The sequence below is a fragment of the Phocoena sinus genome, chromosome 5 (genome assembly GCF_008692025.1).
Source record: "Phocoena sinus isolate mPhoSin1 chromosome 5, mPhoSin1.pri, whole genome shotgun sequence".
NCBI classification, from domain to species: Eukaryota; Metazoa; Chordata; class Mammalia; order Artiodactyla; family Phocoenidae; genus Phocoena; species Phocoena sinus.
In genome coordinates, this window is record NC_045767.1 from 125,801,409 (window position 1) to 125,817,140 (window position 15,732).

A 15,732-nucleotide genomic window follows, 5' to 3' on the forward strand; every position below is an offset into this window, starting at 1 on the left:
TTGTAGAGGATCATGCCGTACTATCTGGATTCCTTGTAAGATCAGCCAAATCAGCTCATCATTATCCTCTCAGCCCTTAAATCTTGTCTGCCTCCTTTATCCCTGATCTACACACAGGTCCCCAAGCCAGAAACGAGATGGTTTTGTCTCGCACCCTCCTTTCCACATATAGGCAACTCTTCTGCGATATCCCTTGCCCCTTCAAATTACTTTCTGTATCCATTCTTTTCTCCCCAGTCCCGTTGGTCCTTCCTTAATTCAGTCTTCATGGTCTTTCACCAGGATTACGACAGTAGCCTTTTTAACTGCTTTCCAGCTTCCACTGTGCCTCCCTAGTAATCCACACTGCCCCCTAAAATAGTCATTCTTAAAGCAAAGCATCATAATGCCTCTTCTCTTTAAACCCCTCAGTGGATCACAGCATGGGAGTCCCTCAGTGATTTCCTGAAAGCAACTTCTCCATCCTTGTTCAGCTTGCCCTGGCTGTGCAGCTAAGACCACTGTCCAGTGCTCAGACTTCCCAAGAGGATTCAAGCCTGTGTGAAGCACCTGCTGCTTCCTCTTCCTGAAATATCCTCTTCATCCTTCATCCCACGCTTTCCTTTGCCTTCCCAACAAGCTTAACTCCATCCCCGAGAAACTGGTTCAAATGTCCTCTCCTCACATAATTTGAACCCCGATATGCTTCCATCCTTGCACATGTCTGTTGTTTCTCTGTCACATTGTAATTACTAGTTTATAGGTTTGTCTTCTTACGTAGCGAATGCTACATAAGCCTAAGGGAAGCACTTATCTGATTTTTCCCTTTATCCCGCAACACTTGACACATAGTACATAGTACTATGCATAGTACATAGTACGTACTCAGTGTTTGCGGAATGGAATTGAAATAACAAGGTGCATCTTTGTTTATTGAAATTGAAAGTTCTTGGGAAGCTGTGTTACAGTCTCAGGTTTACTGTGATCACCTAGATTCTGTGCTTACCAGATGAAATTCCACAATAATTACTCAAATACCTTAAAATTCTGAAGCAGACATACAGGTATAATGTGGGCTAGAGAGAGTTCCGTTTTCAAAGAATCCTTAGTTAAAACATGTTGGCCACTGGACACTTCAGACTCATACTTATAAATGGCAGTGAAACACTGGAGGTCCCCTAGCATCATTCCACAGGCCCTCTTCTATGTCATGATTTCTCCAGTGAGTCCACTTGGAGGCCAGGCCAGCTCTGTAGGATTTGACCTTAGGCAGTGGAGACTTGTGTTCTTAATCTCCAGCAGAACTTAGCTAGAAGGGATGTTTAAAATTGCTCTCACCATATATATTCATTTTTAAATTTGACAGTTAAAGCACCAACTTTATGGAGATCTAAAAATACGTATAACAGACTTGACCTACTACATGTGTTGTTTTGTCCTTACATTTAGCAAATACTAATTAAGCACCTACTATCTGCCAATTCCAGGCCACGGGACTATAACAGTGATCAAAAAATAGACCCAAATCCGTGGAGCTTACATTCTGGTAGAGGAGACAACTAACAAGTAACATACAGACTATATGAGATGAAGAAAATAAAAGAGAGTGAGGGATTGCAGGCATACTCAGAGGGAGATGTTGCAGTTTTAAAGGTTGATTAGGAAGTGACTCACTGAGAAGGTGACATCTGAGTAAAGACCTGAAGGAGAGAAGAGAGCAGACTTATTGGGGGAAAGATTATTCCAGGCAGGTGCCAGCAGACTCAACATCCCCAAGGCAAGAGCACCCGTGATGTGTGTAAGAACCAGCAAAGGAGTCAGCATCTAGAAAGATGAGAGAAAGGGCGAGAGTAAACTAGGTGATCTCAGAGAGGTCAGGGTTCCTGGTGATGCAGGACCTTGTGGGTCCTTGTAAGGATTTTGGGGTTGACACTGAGCAACATAGGGGGCTACTGGAGGGTTGGAGATGAGCTATAGCGTGATCTGACTTAGGGTTTAAGGATCACTCTACTGTGTTGAGAATAGATGTTAGGACCAAGGGGAAAAGTAAAGATACAGACAGAAAGTTGTTGCAGTAATCCAGGAGAGAAATGATGGTGATCTGCTCAGGGAAGGGAGTGGTGCTGAGGGGACAAGAAGTGGTTAGATTCTGATATGCCGCTCTGACATCAAATCAGCAAAGGGGAGAGGAGGAGAGTAGTCAAGGCCAAGCCTGAGGTTTCTGTCTAGGTTACTAGAAGGACGGAGTTGGCCTTAACTGAGACGGGTAAGGTGGTGGGAGGAACAGCTTTGGAGGGCAGTTCGGGGGATCGTTATCAGACAACCCAGTGGAGCTACAAGAAGGCAGTTGGATTAATGAGTCTGAAGTTCAAGGACGGGGTCTAGACTGGAGATAAATTTAGGAGTCATCCGCATGAGACTGGATGAGCTCACCAAGAAAGTGACTATGGATGGGAAATAGAAAAAAGAAGCGGTCCAAGGACAGAGCTACCCAGGAAGAACAGACCTAAACCCAAGGAAGCTGGGGGGGAATGGGAGGAGATGGGACAAAAATTAAGAAAGTGCCCCGTCTGAAGAAAGCAGGCAAGGAGGAGGGAGAAACCGATGGGGTCAAATGCTGCTGCTGAGTCAAGTACTAAAACCTCACCAGTCCATCTAACAGAGTCAAAGTAACTGGTACCTTGGAAAGAGAGCAGTTCTAACATTGGAGGTCAGTGTGAATTAGAGTGGATTCAGTAGAGATGAAGAGGACAGGAACTGGAGAGAATGTACAAACAAGTATTCCAAGGTGTCTTTTAAGGTGAGCAAAGGAACGTGGGGGTGACTAAAGGCAGAAATGAGTGGGGAGGGATTTTCTTTTAAGTTGTGTAAAGTAACCACGTGTCTGTATGCTGGTGAAAATGATTCTGTGTAGTGGGAAATTCATGATGTAAGAGAGAATTCCTGGGGCTTGCCCTTGAATAAGAGAACAGGATTGGGATGCAGACTACAAGTGAGAGGTGACACATAGGGGCAGAGAGCTGCCCTAGTAACAGGAGGGAGGGTGCAGAACGGTGGTAGGTGGGTAGTGGGAGCTTTGGGAGATGTCTGGTGATTGTCAGTTTTCTCTGTGACATGGAAACCTTGGTCATTGGCCGAAAGTGAGGATAGCAGGGGAGGTAGTGTTTAAGCAGAGAGGAGAAGGTGTGAAATAGCTGTCTAGGAGTGTGGGACAGTGAACAGACGTTGGAGATACCGTACCATCTTTTGGCAGAATTTAGGGCCCACTTGAGTTCTGTCATCATGAACGTAAGATTACACCATGCAACATGGCTTTGCACAGCCACGTTTCACTGCAAGGATGTGAAGGTAGAGCAGACAATGTGGATCGAGGAGAACACTTACTGAATCCCCAGTCCTCGTGGTACGTTGGGTGTGGGAAATCAAGACATCCCCACTTGAGAGGACTCTAGAAGAAACAGCAGCAGCATGAAAGAGCTAGGATTTAGTTAGAGAAAAGCGAAGAAAACAATCTGAACAGAGGTTGAAATTTTGGAAGATGTTGGTGCCGTGTTCCAAGGTAGTGAGGAAGGGTTTCAAACGTTTTGGAGGGTGGGTGATGGAGATGTGCTGAGCAAGATGGTGATTCTAGCGCAGGAGGTGAGTGATGACCTGTGGTCCAGACCTGAGCTCCTCCTGGAGATCAGGTCTCAAAACAGGACTTGGTGACAAGACTGGGAGTTCTGGGGCATAGGGAACTGGGAGGGGGGCATCTTGCTAAAAGCCCGAGTCCTTGGGTCCTTCATTCCTACAGCTCTTTTCTCTCTGTAGATTTCATTGTTTCTTCAAACAAAGACATACAGGCAAGCCCAGTGTAGAGAATAAATCGAAGCAGAGTTTCCCTGGGTGAAAGCCAGAATTAGGGGAGGAGGGCCATGTCCCTCACAGGGTTCAGGGTTACTGCCTCAGCATTTCTAGGGGTCCTCGTATCTCAGGTCATAATCGCTGCTCCGATGTTGATGAGAGACACCTGAGGAAAATAACAGAGTCACGTATGAGAAAGTAGAGATCATATATACCCAGTAATCACGCAAGTCTTTTTAAATGTTTTGCCAGCAGTGCAGAATCCTTTTTTTCTTCCACATAATAAACTTTTCAAATAAACAGGTGGTTTGCAGTATCCCTTGGGATCTCTTTGTGTCATTTATGATCAGTATAGCATTACTGTTGTTAACTATTATGTACATAGAAGAAACCATAGTTTCGAACAGTCCTGACTTAGATCAGGTTCTCCAGAAGTAAACCACGAGGCAGAGGTTTGAATGCAAATGGTTTGTTATAGAAATGCTCCCAGGAGAGTCCTGTAAGTGGGTGGAGCAAGCAGGAGAGAAAAGAAGGAGCCCAGAAAGTATACGTTTAGAAGATATCTCAAGGAGGTAGCTCTGGAGAGTAACAACTCAGGTTCCAACCTGATTGGACACAGGGCTTGTTTCCATACCTGTGAGGTCACAGCAAAGGAGAAAGTGGTGGTGGGGGGAGCTGTGAACCCCTAGGTACTTCGAAGCAAAACATCTAGAAGCCTGAGGGCCATCCTTCAAAGCAAAGTAGAAGGTATGGGTCCTTGAAAGAAAACTGCGCATGCCCACGCGTGTGCCCCCCCACCCCCCCACACACACACGGGATCTAAGAACAAATCAGGGGAGCCACAGGACCTTCTGTAAGTGGAAAGCTTTCTTTCAAACGGCAAAGATAATCTGTGTAAAGATTAGCTTCAGAAGATATTAACGTCAGCTTTCAATTATCATCAAGCAGTTTTCTAATAGTCTGAATCTTGCTCCCTTTCCTCTTGCACTTGTAGCAAGATCATATTACCGCACATGTAGGGCCGAAGTTTGAGAAAATCCAGGTCAAGTGAGTGTGCATCTCTCATCAGATATATCCAAGCACAGGACTGAATGTGCTGTCTTTATTGAAAACAAAATGCATGTTTTAAAACTCCACTATTTTAGATGGATTTCACGCTTTCTCACTTCCATTAGTGTAAATATCAACACTGTTTAGCTATTTCAAAATTTACGTCTTTACAAATAGTTACTCTTATCTACATTCTCATATGTTTATTTTAAGATAATTGTATTTTATTTTTCCCTTTAAATTTTGTCCTCTCTTTTAAGGATTAGGGAATCATTGTTTTAGAGTCCCTGTGTTAGATGTAATTTAGAGCTGTGTAACATCCGGCCCACTGACAGATTTAGAGATTAATTTCCAGACCTCTTGTGGTGCAAGGGAAGCTCCTTAAGATTTTGAAAATGGCAATACTATTGACTCCCTACCACTAAAGGTTACTTGTATGGGTATCCACACTAATGTAAAAGGAAAGTTTAAGTGTGGTAAATATCAATGTTGTTTTGCTTTATGGAAAAACCTGTGCATAGGGGAAAAAGGCAATTTATGGAACAAGAAATAGTTTATCCTTCATAAGGACATCTTATACAGATGTACTTCCCTCCTTTCATTCTGTAAGGCTAACATTGCTGTTGCTAAACTGATATTTGCACAGGAAAAATAGTTCAGTAGTTTTGAACAGTCATGTCTTAGGTCAGGTTCTCCAGAAGCAAACCGTAAGCCAAAGATTTGATGCTAGAGATAGACAAAAAGAGAAATTTGACTGTGACTTATATGCTATTTAGATTATATTGAGAGTTAGTAGAAAACCTTTTTTTTTTTTTCCTCCCAAGATTTTGCCTTAGATACATCTCTAAATATGTGTTTGCTATATTTTAAAGTAAGTGCACTTTTAGGGGAATTTAATCCATATGTTACACATAAATCATCCAAATGTTTTATTAGAGCTACACGATGTCTAAGATGCCTTTTGAGCTTTTTTAATAGTCCTTATATTCTCTGCTGAAAAGCAGCAGGTAAGTTGCCAAGAGTAAACAAATCAAATAGCAAAAGGTTTGAGTTCAGTTTGAAATGCTTAGCCTATTATTTTTGATTGGGTTCTGAACTTGGCAATGCACATCCCCAATTCCTGCCTGGAGGGCAAAGTGAAAACAATTTGAACACTGTATTTCCCAGTCGGGTCATTGACATTTGAGAATAATGTAGTACAGACAGAATCAGCATGTTTGGCAGGTGAGTGATACTTAATGTGACCTCAGAAAGTTACTTTCTCCACTTTGCAGAAGTCCCTGGCGTGGAACAATGTTATCCACACTGCAAAACAAAAGTTAGGACAGACAGCCATCAAGGGACCCATACTGGGAATTGATCTGTTTCTCTCGTGCATCTTTAGGTGGAATGGTTGAAAAATGAAGATATCATTGATCCTGTTGCAGATCGGAATTTTTATATTACTATCGATCACAACCTCATCATCAAGCAGGCCCGCCTCTCGGATACTGCGAACTACACTTGCGTGGCCAAAAACATTGTCGCCAAGAGGAAAAGCACGACCGCAACTGTCATAGTCTATGGTGAGTGAGCTTTTGGGGTCTCAATCTAGTTGAGGTCAAACTGCAGTTTCTCATTTTAATCTTAAAATACCAGGTGAAGAGGCCCCTTTTCAATCCCCATGGCGGCTCTCTTCCAGCTTCTCGTGTGGACATTGAGGTTTAACAGCCTTCCTGATACTCATAGAAAAACTAGACTTAGAAATCCCTAGTCCTTTGTCAGTCAGTTTATAGGAAAATGAAGGAAATCTACCTAAGTACCAGGACGGTTCCCTGCTTCCCTAGGCCCTCCCGCTCTCCATAGCCTGGACTACAGAGATCTAGAGGGAATTCCAAGATGAAGATGCTTCAGGCAGTCTGCTGCTTTTTCTGTGGGCCTCAGGAGCTGACGTGCTCTCCGAAGACATCAGAGCAACTTTAACTCCCTAGAACTTGCTTTACACTCCACCAGGGGCATCCAGAGTGAAGACAAGGGCTGCCATTGCCAAGCAGCCCTAATCCTAACCCTGTAGCAAGTTTCAACATGACGACTTCTTCAGAAAGCTTCTCTTCCACTCTTCTGGCCCTTTCTAATCCGTCTCATCTCGAAGCCTATCATTTCTCCAGAAATACTAAACGATTCTGCCCCCAGTTTTGCTGTAGCACGTGATGCTTTTATCTGCCTGGCTGCTTCGGCACTCAGTGGTTTTCTCATCATTTCACTAGTAGTTCCATCTCCCCAGCTAAGCTTTTAAGCTCCTTGGTAGACTAAGAGAACAGCCCTGTAAATTTATGTATTTCTCACAGTGTTAGATACATAGTAGGTCTTCATATTCTTGATGAGTTATTGTCTCAGAGGCAACTGAATGACCCTGAGAAATATTTTGAGGTTCTGCCACCTCCGGAATGACATGGCTACCACTTAGAATGTAAGGAAGCTCTTCATGGCCGCTTCAGTGTTAAATGACCCTCCAGGAGATGTGTCTAAATGACTACGAAGGAAGGACAGCCACGCGTATGTGGCTCACGACCCTTGCTTACTGCAAGTAGTGCCATTTGGCTGGATGTGTCCTCACGCTATAGGGTGTTAGGAGAACAGAAACCACTGTGATGTGTTCGAAAGGCTGAATGTAGAGATGCTTTAAAGCTGTCATTTTCATTACAGGACAGATGCATAATATTTTTAAAAAATCCTCTGAATACTCTGAAGTTAAATTTCCTTAAGTCACAATGAAACGTTTCCCACTTTGTCTTTTTCTAAACTCTCTGAGCGACTTAATTAACAGCATTGGAAATGGAAAAGAGAAGTGGGGCACATCACAGCTTGTATCAGTCATAAATAACTAATGAAGGCAGACTCTAAATAGATGTGTTACATAGATGTTTAATATACATGCAGATCTCTTTTCCTATGTGTGGCATGCTTTCAGGATCCATAAGCACAAGCTGAACATTGTCTTTAGGAAGAATCAAACACAAGCAACTAAAGCATTTTGAGTTTAGAAAACAGCATGGGACTAGGGGTCAGGAGTCTTATGTTCTAGGCCTAGTTCTATCACCAGCTGACCTTCAGTTGGTCACTTAAACAGAATGCTCGGAGCCCGTATCTCCTTCTCTGTAAAATGAGGGAATAAGCCTAGGATCTTCAAGACCTGTCTTTTCTCTAAAAGCTTATGATATTGGCTTGCCAGTGTGTTGGTAAGCAATTTATACTGACAATTCCATGACATTTGGAGTTTCGTGAAGTTAAGTGGATTAAATTGCTTTTTGGAATGCTAAATGCAACTCTACCTGTCAAACATCAGCTTGTCCTTTTCATGGCCTCGTAAAATAAGTTGTCCAAGGCTCATAGGTTGGACTCACTAATAGTCCACAGAAAAACATATATATGTAACCAGTATTTCATTTTAGAGTCTGTTGTATATATTTAATTTTGTCAGCATCATTTTTAGATTGCAAATATACATTATAGAAAATTTGGGAAACAGAAAAACGTTCAAAGAAAAAAATACCTATAATCCTGTCATTTTGTCATCCAGAGGTAGCTTTAAAAAAGATTGATATGTATACTACTGGAATTTTCTTAGCATAAATAGGATTTTAAAATAAGGATTCTAAATATATTTTTTTACTTAAAGCATAATGTTGCAATATCCATGTATTATTAAATAGACTTCTACAGCATCATTTTTTAAAATTTATTTTTTAATTGAAGTATAATTAAATTACAATGTTGTGTTAATTACTGCTGTACAGCAGTGACTCAGTTATACATACATATATATATATATATATATACACACACACATTCTTTTCCGTTATGGTTTATCACAGGATATTGAATATAGTTCCCTGTGCTATACAGTAGGACCTTGTTTTTATCCATTCTCTATATAATAGTTTGCATCTGCTGATCCCAAACTCCCAATCCCTCCTTCCCCCACCCCCCTCCCCCTTGACAACCGTAAGTCTCTTCTCTGTATCCCTTATTCTGTTTCTGTTTCATAGATAGGTTCATTTGTGTCATATTTTAGGTTCCACCTGTAAGTAATATTGTATTTATCTTTCTCTTTCTGACTCACTTCACTTAGTATGATAATCTCTAGGTACATCCATGTTGCTGCACATGGCATTATTTTGTCCTTTTTATGGCTAAGTAGTATTCCATGGTGTATATGTACCACATCTTCTTTTTAAATAAGACTGATGGCTAGCCCTTTTTTCCCCTTTATTTATTTATTTTTTGGCTGCATCGGGTCTTAGCTGCGGCATACGGGATCTTTTGTTGCAGCGCGCAGGCTTCTCTCTAGTTGTAGCATGTGGGTTTTTCTCTCTCTAGTTGTGTATGGGCTCCAGAGCATGTGCGCTCTGTGGTTTGCAGCACGCGGGCTCTCTCATTGAGGTGCACAAGCTCAGTAGTTGAAGCACACAGGCTTATCTGTCCCGCAGCGTGTGAGGTCTTAGTTCCCCCATGAGGGATCGAACCCGCGTCCCTTGCATTGGAAGGAGGATTCTTTACCACTGGACAACCAGGGAAGTCCCAGTACATCTTCTTTACCCATTCACCTGTCGATTGACATTTAGGTTGTTTACGTGTCTTGGCTATTGTGAATAGTGCTGCTATGAACATAGGGTGCATGTATACTGAGTCATTTTCAATAGCTGCCTAGGAGTCAATCTCACGAACATACATGTTTACCACGTTCCTATTATTGAACATCACAATTGATTTCAGTTTATATAAAAAAATAACTCTCCAGTGAAAAATAGTCTATGTCTGTATGTATAACACATTCATGATTATTGTCTATTGCATAAGTTTCTAGAGAAGGAGATGATGGGTATATGATGTTCACATGTAAGGTTTGTGTTATCTGAGTAACACTCTTCTTTACCATCAGGAAGCAGATACATATACTAGTTGTGCCATGTTTTAACCACCAGCAAATAATTTTTGTTAGAAATTGCTTAATTAAAATGATTTCACAGACTCATATATTGATATACAAAAGTATGTCAGAGTATTTTCTAGAGCAAGATCTACAGAGGTAGTGAACATAGTGTTAGGGAGTAGGTTTTTTTAAAAAATATATATTTATTTATTTATTGGCTGTGTTGGGTCTTCGTTGCTGTGCATGGGCTTCCTCTAGCTGTGGCGAGCAGGGCCTACTCTTCATTGCAGTGCACAGGCTACTCTTCATTGCGGTGCACGGGCTTCTCATTGCTGTGGCTTCTCTTGTTGCAGAGCACCGGCCCTAGGCACGCAAGCTTCAGTAGTTGTGGCTCGTGGACTCCAGAGCGCAGGCTCAGTAGTTGCGGCACACGGGCTTAGTTGCTCCGCAGCATGTGGGATCTTCCTGGACCAGGGCTCGAACCCATGTCCCCTGCATTCGCAGGTGGATTCTTAACCACTGCACCACCAGGGAAGTCCCAGGTAGTAGGTTTTATCATCGCACCTATACTGACAGCTCCACCAAACACCGTAAATACCCTTTATACACAAAATAGGTGTCCATTTCAGTTACATCAACTAATCGCTAATTCATTCAAATAGATACTCAATTAGTTAAAAATCCAGCTATCAAGACTTCTTTAAAAACTAGATTCACTTATTAATGAAACTAAAAGTCCTTAAAAGGTTATGAAGTTTACATATGCTAAAGAAAAATAGTCATCTGTTATTAAGAAAAGGCTAAATGATTTTATCAGTTCCCATGCTTCATAGTCACTCACAGCCTTGGTATAAGGATGTAAACATATATTATTTGAGATAAGTTGCCAAAAGTAATTTTTGGAGCTTTACTAGGTAAGAGGATGTTTTTTAAAACAACACTGGCTAAGGAGAGGAGAACACAGTCCTATTTTCTGAATAGGTAAATAGATGTTGAAAATTCATTTTATTTATCTCTGTGCTTAGATTCTTCAGCTCTGCAATGCAATTTTATTTTATTTTTTTAACATCTTTATTGGAATATAATTGCTTTACATTGATGTGTTAGTTCCTGCTTTATAACAAAGTGAACCAGCTATACATATACATATATATATATCCCCATATCTCCTCCATCTTGCGTCTCCCTCCCACCCTCCCTATCCCATCCCTCTAGGTGGTCACAAAGCACCCAGCTGATCTCCCTGTCCTATGTGGCTGCTTCCCACTAGCTATCTATTTTACATTTGGTAGTGTATATATGTCCATGCCACTCTCTCTCACTTCGTCCCAGCTTACGCTTCCCCCTCCCCATATCCTCAAGTCCATTCTCTATGTCTGCATCTTTATTCCTGTCCTGCCCCTAGGTTCTTCAGAACCTTTTTTTTTTTTTTTTTTTAACATCTTTATTGGGGTATAATTGCTTTACAATGGTGTGTTAGTTTCTGCTTTATAACAAAGTGAATCAGCTATACATATACATATGTTCCCATATGTCTTTTTTTTTTTTTTTTAAATTCCATATATGTGTTGGCATACGGTACTTGTTTTTCTCTTTCTGACTTACTTCACTCTGTATGACAGACTCTAGGTCCATCCACCTCACTACAAATAATTTCATTTCTTTTTATGCCTGAGTAATATTCCATTGTGTATACGTGTGAAATGATATCCAGGGTCTCTTATAGCTTTGAAGTTTTCGATTTTTTTATGGTCACTTGGGATACAACTTTTATGTGTTGTGTGTGGTTTGTGTGTACGCACATATGTTTAGTTCACATTTTATTTTTTATCTCTTTCCAGTAAACGGTGGCTGGTCTACCTGGACAGAGTGGTCTGTGTGTAATAGCCGCTGTGGACGAGGGTATCAGAAGCGCACAAGGACCTGCACCAACCCAGCCCCACTCAATGGTGGTGCCTTCTGTGAAGGGCAGAGTGTGCAGAAAATAGCCTGCACCACGTTATGCCCAGGTAAGCAACCCAGCGCTCTCCTTCCACATGTCCCTTCCCATTCTAGAAATGAGTTTTAAGGTATATATACAAATCTTTAGTCTTTTTTTTTTTTTTTGGGCTGTGTTGGGTCTTTGTTGCTGCTCACAGGCTTTTTCTAGTTGCAGGGAGTGGGGGCTACTCTTCCTTGCGGTGCTCAGGCTTCTCATTGCGGTGGCTTCTCTTGTCGCAGAGCACAGGCTCTAGGCATGCGGGCGGGCTTCAGTAGTTGCAGCACATGGGCTCAGTAGTTGTGGCTCACGGGCTCTAGAGCCCAGGCTCAGTAGTTGTGGTTCACGGGCTTAGTTGCTCCGCAGCATGTGGGATCTTCCTGGACCAGGGCTCGAACCCGTGTCCCCTGCCCTGGCAGGCGGATTCTTAACCACTGCGCCACCAGGGAAGTCCCACAAAGCCTTATTCTTCACAGGAGTGTGTGGTAAACATTATTTAAATCCATCATCCCATTCAGTGCTTACATTGCTGGGACCTCAGGTCTTTTCCTCCAAAAGAGTACTTAACTTTATTACCCTAACATACAAAATAGTATAAAACAAGAGATTAAACACACATAAACATAATCCCTCTCTATTACTCAACAAAACTGTTGGAACCAAGATTGCAGGATCTGTAATTCAAGGCATTTGAGCAGCATTGAAAGCCACACATTTAGGATAACAACCTTGATCTCCAGAAGGCCATGGAAATTAATTGGAACTGAAATTTAGAAAATGTTTTAGGTGAAGTACTTGATATTTGGTGTCAGTTTCTGGGCAAATGCAAATAAAACATCTGGAATGAATTAAAAGGAAGTCTAAGCTTTCTGACACATGAGCTAGTGGATTTTGAAAATACAGTGCAGTCCTCTATTATCTGTACATGTTGGTCACCTATTTTTGAGTTATTTGCAATGGTACCTATAGCAAGATTGCATCCCTTTGCCTCTGAACATCTTTCTGTGCTATCTCATGTTGTCCCAAGCTCTTATCCTTTGGTAAATTGAAGTTAATATTTGCCAAAACCCACTAAAATGTCCAATTATAAAATATATTAAAAATTAAGCTAAAATTATTTTGAAATAACCCATAAGTTTATTGTATCCCATTGGGGTAGCTATTATATTGTCACTTTCATTATTTAGATACAAAGACTACTTACTTCCCTTTATTGTGCCTAACTTACGTCAGGTTCATCCTTTTAGTAGAATTTTCTCAGAGATGGGTTGGAGAAGTGAACTGGAGAGAAAACCGTAATATAAATTTTATATTCCTGTTTTCATTTCCGAATATCAAAACAGTATCCCACACTGAACCCTTTGAGAGCTTTTATTTATGGAACAAACTTTGACACTTAGCTAGGCTAAGAATTTCAGTGTTTTCTCTTGTACGCTCCTATGTTTTGTCTGCATACTGACTCCCACAATTAGAAATGCACTGAGCATTTAGTTGAAATAGAAATGTGTGTGTGTGTACTTTGGGATGGTCTAGGTCAAAGCAAATGTCTTTTCTTCAGATAGCTGGGAGTTGCTTATATAGCTAACTGTACAATTGAAATATTAATACTTTCATCATTTTTTCATGTGGGCATATTTATATCTTTATACATATTATGCATAATACATATAGTTACACAATAATTTGAATATGAAATCACACAGATTTCCCAAACTAGATTATTAAAATTGATCTAATTTCTGTCAATATGTAGGTATAACACATGTACATTGCATGTTCAATAAATGATGTTTGCGATTGTCTTACATTGAATCCTAGATGATTATTTATGTATTTCAGGGAAATTTTAAAAAATTTAACTCTTATTTTAAAATTTTCCTCTTATTTATGTAAGAACCTTTAAAGAATGTACTAGAGTATTTAAGTTTTTAAAATAGAGATATCTTACCTCTTTATCACTGAAGTTTACTAACAAGTCAAGCACAAAAATTAAGAAGAAAGTGAATCTATTCTAAATGACTGAATCACAGGAATTCAGGAATGTAAATTAATTCACATTAAGGAATGTGCTTAAATATTATTTTTAAAATAAAAATAGCAACATATATCATCAAATAATGGAATGAAATCAAATAATAAATGGAAAATAATATAGACTTTTCAAGAAGTCATTGCAGAAGATGTTAGAATCAAGCAGCATGGATGAAAAAATAAAAAGAATGTATAGGATGTAGATGAGGGGTGCAGGTACATGGATGGATGGATGGATGGATTTCTTCCACACTCTACCAGCCTCTTCTCCTGAACCCCACAGAGGTTTACTTGCACTACCCACATTACATTATGCAGGAAGGAATCTTGGATCCAAAGAGAGGTTCCCTAATTTTCAATCCAAAATCCAGACATTTCCCCTTTAATAGAAAAACCACCAGGATTTACTTTTATGCAGCTCCTGGTGACAGCTTTGGTTTCTGTGTGTCCCATTAAGCTTCCATTTGCTTGGTCAGTGAATAAATAGTCACACACCTCGTAAGGGAAGTTCGAAGAGCCCACACAATGTATGTAGAGCATGCACTACTTCAGCAGTTAAAATGAATGCAGTGTTCCTTGGGGTGCGGGGGGGGCATTTTCTTCAGTGTTTGGTGTTGTGTTGTTTCTGCTTGTGCTCTGCTCCTCTCTGCCCTCAAAAAGTTCCTTCTCCCTTTGACCCGATGCTGGTTTTTGTGTGGCAGTGGATGGCAGGTGGACCTCATGGAGCAAGTGGTCAACTTGTGGGACCGAGTGCACGCACTGGCGCAGGAGGGAGTGCACGGCACCAGCCCCCAAGAACGGAGGCAAGGACTGCGACGGCCTCGTCCTGCAATCCAAGAACTGCACGGATGGTCTGTGCATGCAGAGTAAGTCTATTTGAGCAAACGACAGACACTGGGGAGGTCTGGGGTTTAACCATTTGGATTTCTTTAAAGGAAATATCAAAAAATAAAAATTTCTTAAACAAAAACGCAGTACTATACCAATAGCATGGGTCTCTGTCAAAATTGAAAAAAATGAATCTCCCAGAACCCAGTATGAAAAATAACTGTATCCAGTTAACAGATGACACACACAGTATTGCTTTTCCATGAGCAAAAAAGGATTTAGTTGTTTCCATGGAGGGGCTGTCATTCTTTTCAGGGCAGGGAAGTGCTACTCAGTTTTATTATAGTGCACAAAAGGGCACCCTAAACTCCTCATAGAGTCACATGACTTCCAAAAAGTAAGCTATTTATTTCTAATTCATGGCTGTTACTGAACCAGTGTCCATGAAATTTAAAATATATGTATAAGGACAGGAAATATTTGTGCAAGTAGATTTACCAGTTTACAAGTGTTTAGTGTGAACATCTTCACAACACCTTGAAGATGCTGGGTTTGTATTAGAAATTATAACATTTATCTAAAGGGACTAATGTTTATAAAACATAAAGTTTTAAAAATGGGTGTAGACGATTGGCTCAAGAATGTAATAGGTGCTATAAGCTAAATATTCCACATTTTTCATGGCCTTTTTCCTTAGATTTTCTTAATGAGATGGTGGTTTGATTTGCATATTTGCAGACTCTCACTCCTCTATTGAGGAGCCCTTAGATGTACAAAATTTACCATCCCTTTTATGACCATGAATTAAGGTACTAAGAATTGTTCTGAAATCACACCTATAACAGATGAATGGATCAAACAGTGTGCTGTCTTTGGATCTTCCCTAATGGCAGCCAAATGTTGACACTTCTTATAACACATTACAGATTGCTTGTGGAATATATTTGTATTTGTCATTTAAGAATAAGATATTTTCAGCACATTTATGAAATTCTGTTTACTTTCCAGAGTCTATACACACAGGGACCTTTAAAAAGAAACCTTACTTAAAATACAAATAGGTAATTACATTGCTGACACAGAATAAAAATCCAGTGGGCCTCTTGTTTTT

The 15,732-nt window shown here is 40.5% G+C and overlaps 1 protein-coding gene across 1 annotated transcript in view; it reads left to right on the forward strand.

Annotated features, from left to right (window-relative positions):
• UNC5C (unc-5 netrin receptor C) overlaps positions 1–15,732 on the forward strand; it is a 188,479-nt gene that overhangs the window by 112,485 nt on the left and 60,262 nt on the right. Inside the window, exons 5-7 of the mRNA XM_032632018.1 lie at positions 6,257–6,437; positions 11,626–11,793; positions 14,495–14,659. Of these exons, the coding sequence (XP_032487909.1) occupies positions 6,257–6,437; positions 11,626–11,793; positions 14,495–14,659 (514 nt within the window). The remainder of the gene's footprint in view (positions 1–6,256; positions 6,438–11,625; positions 11,794–14,494; positions 14,660–15,732) is intronic.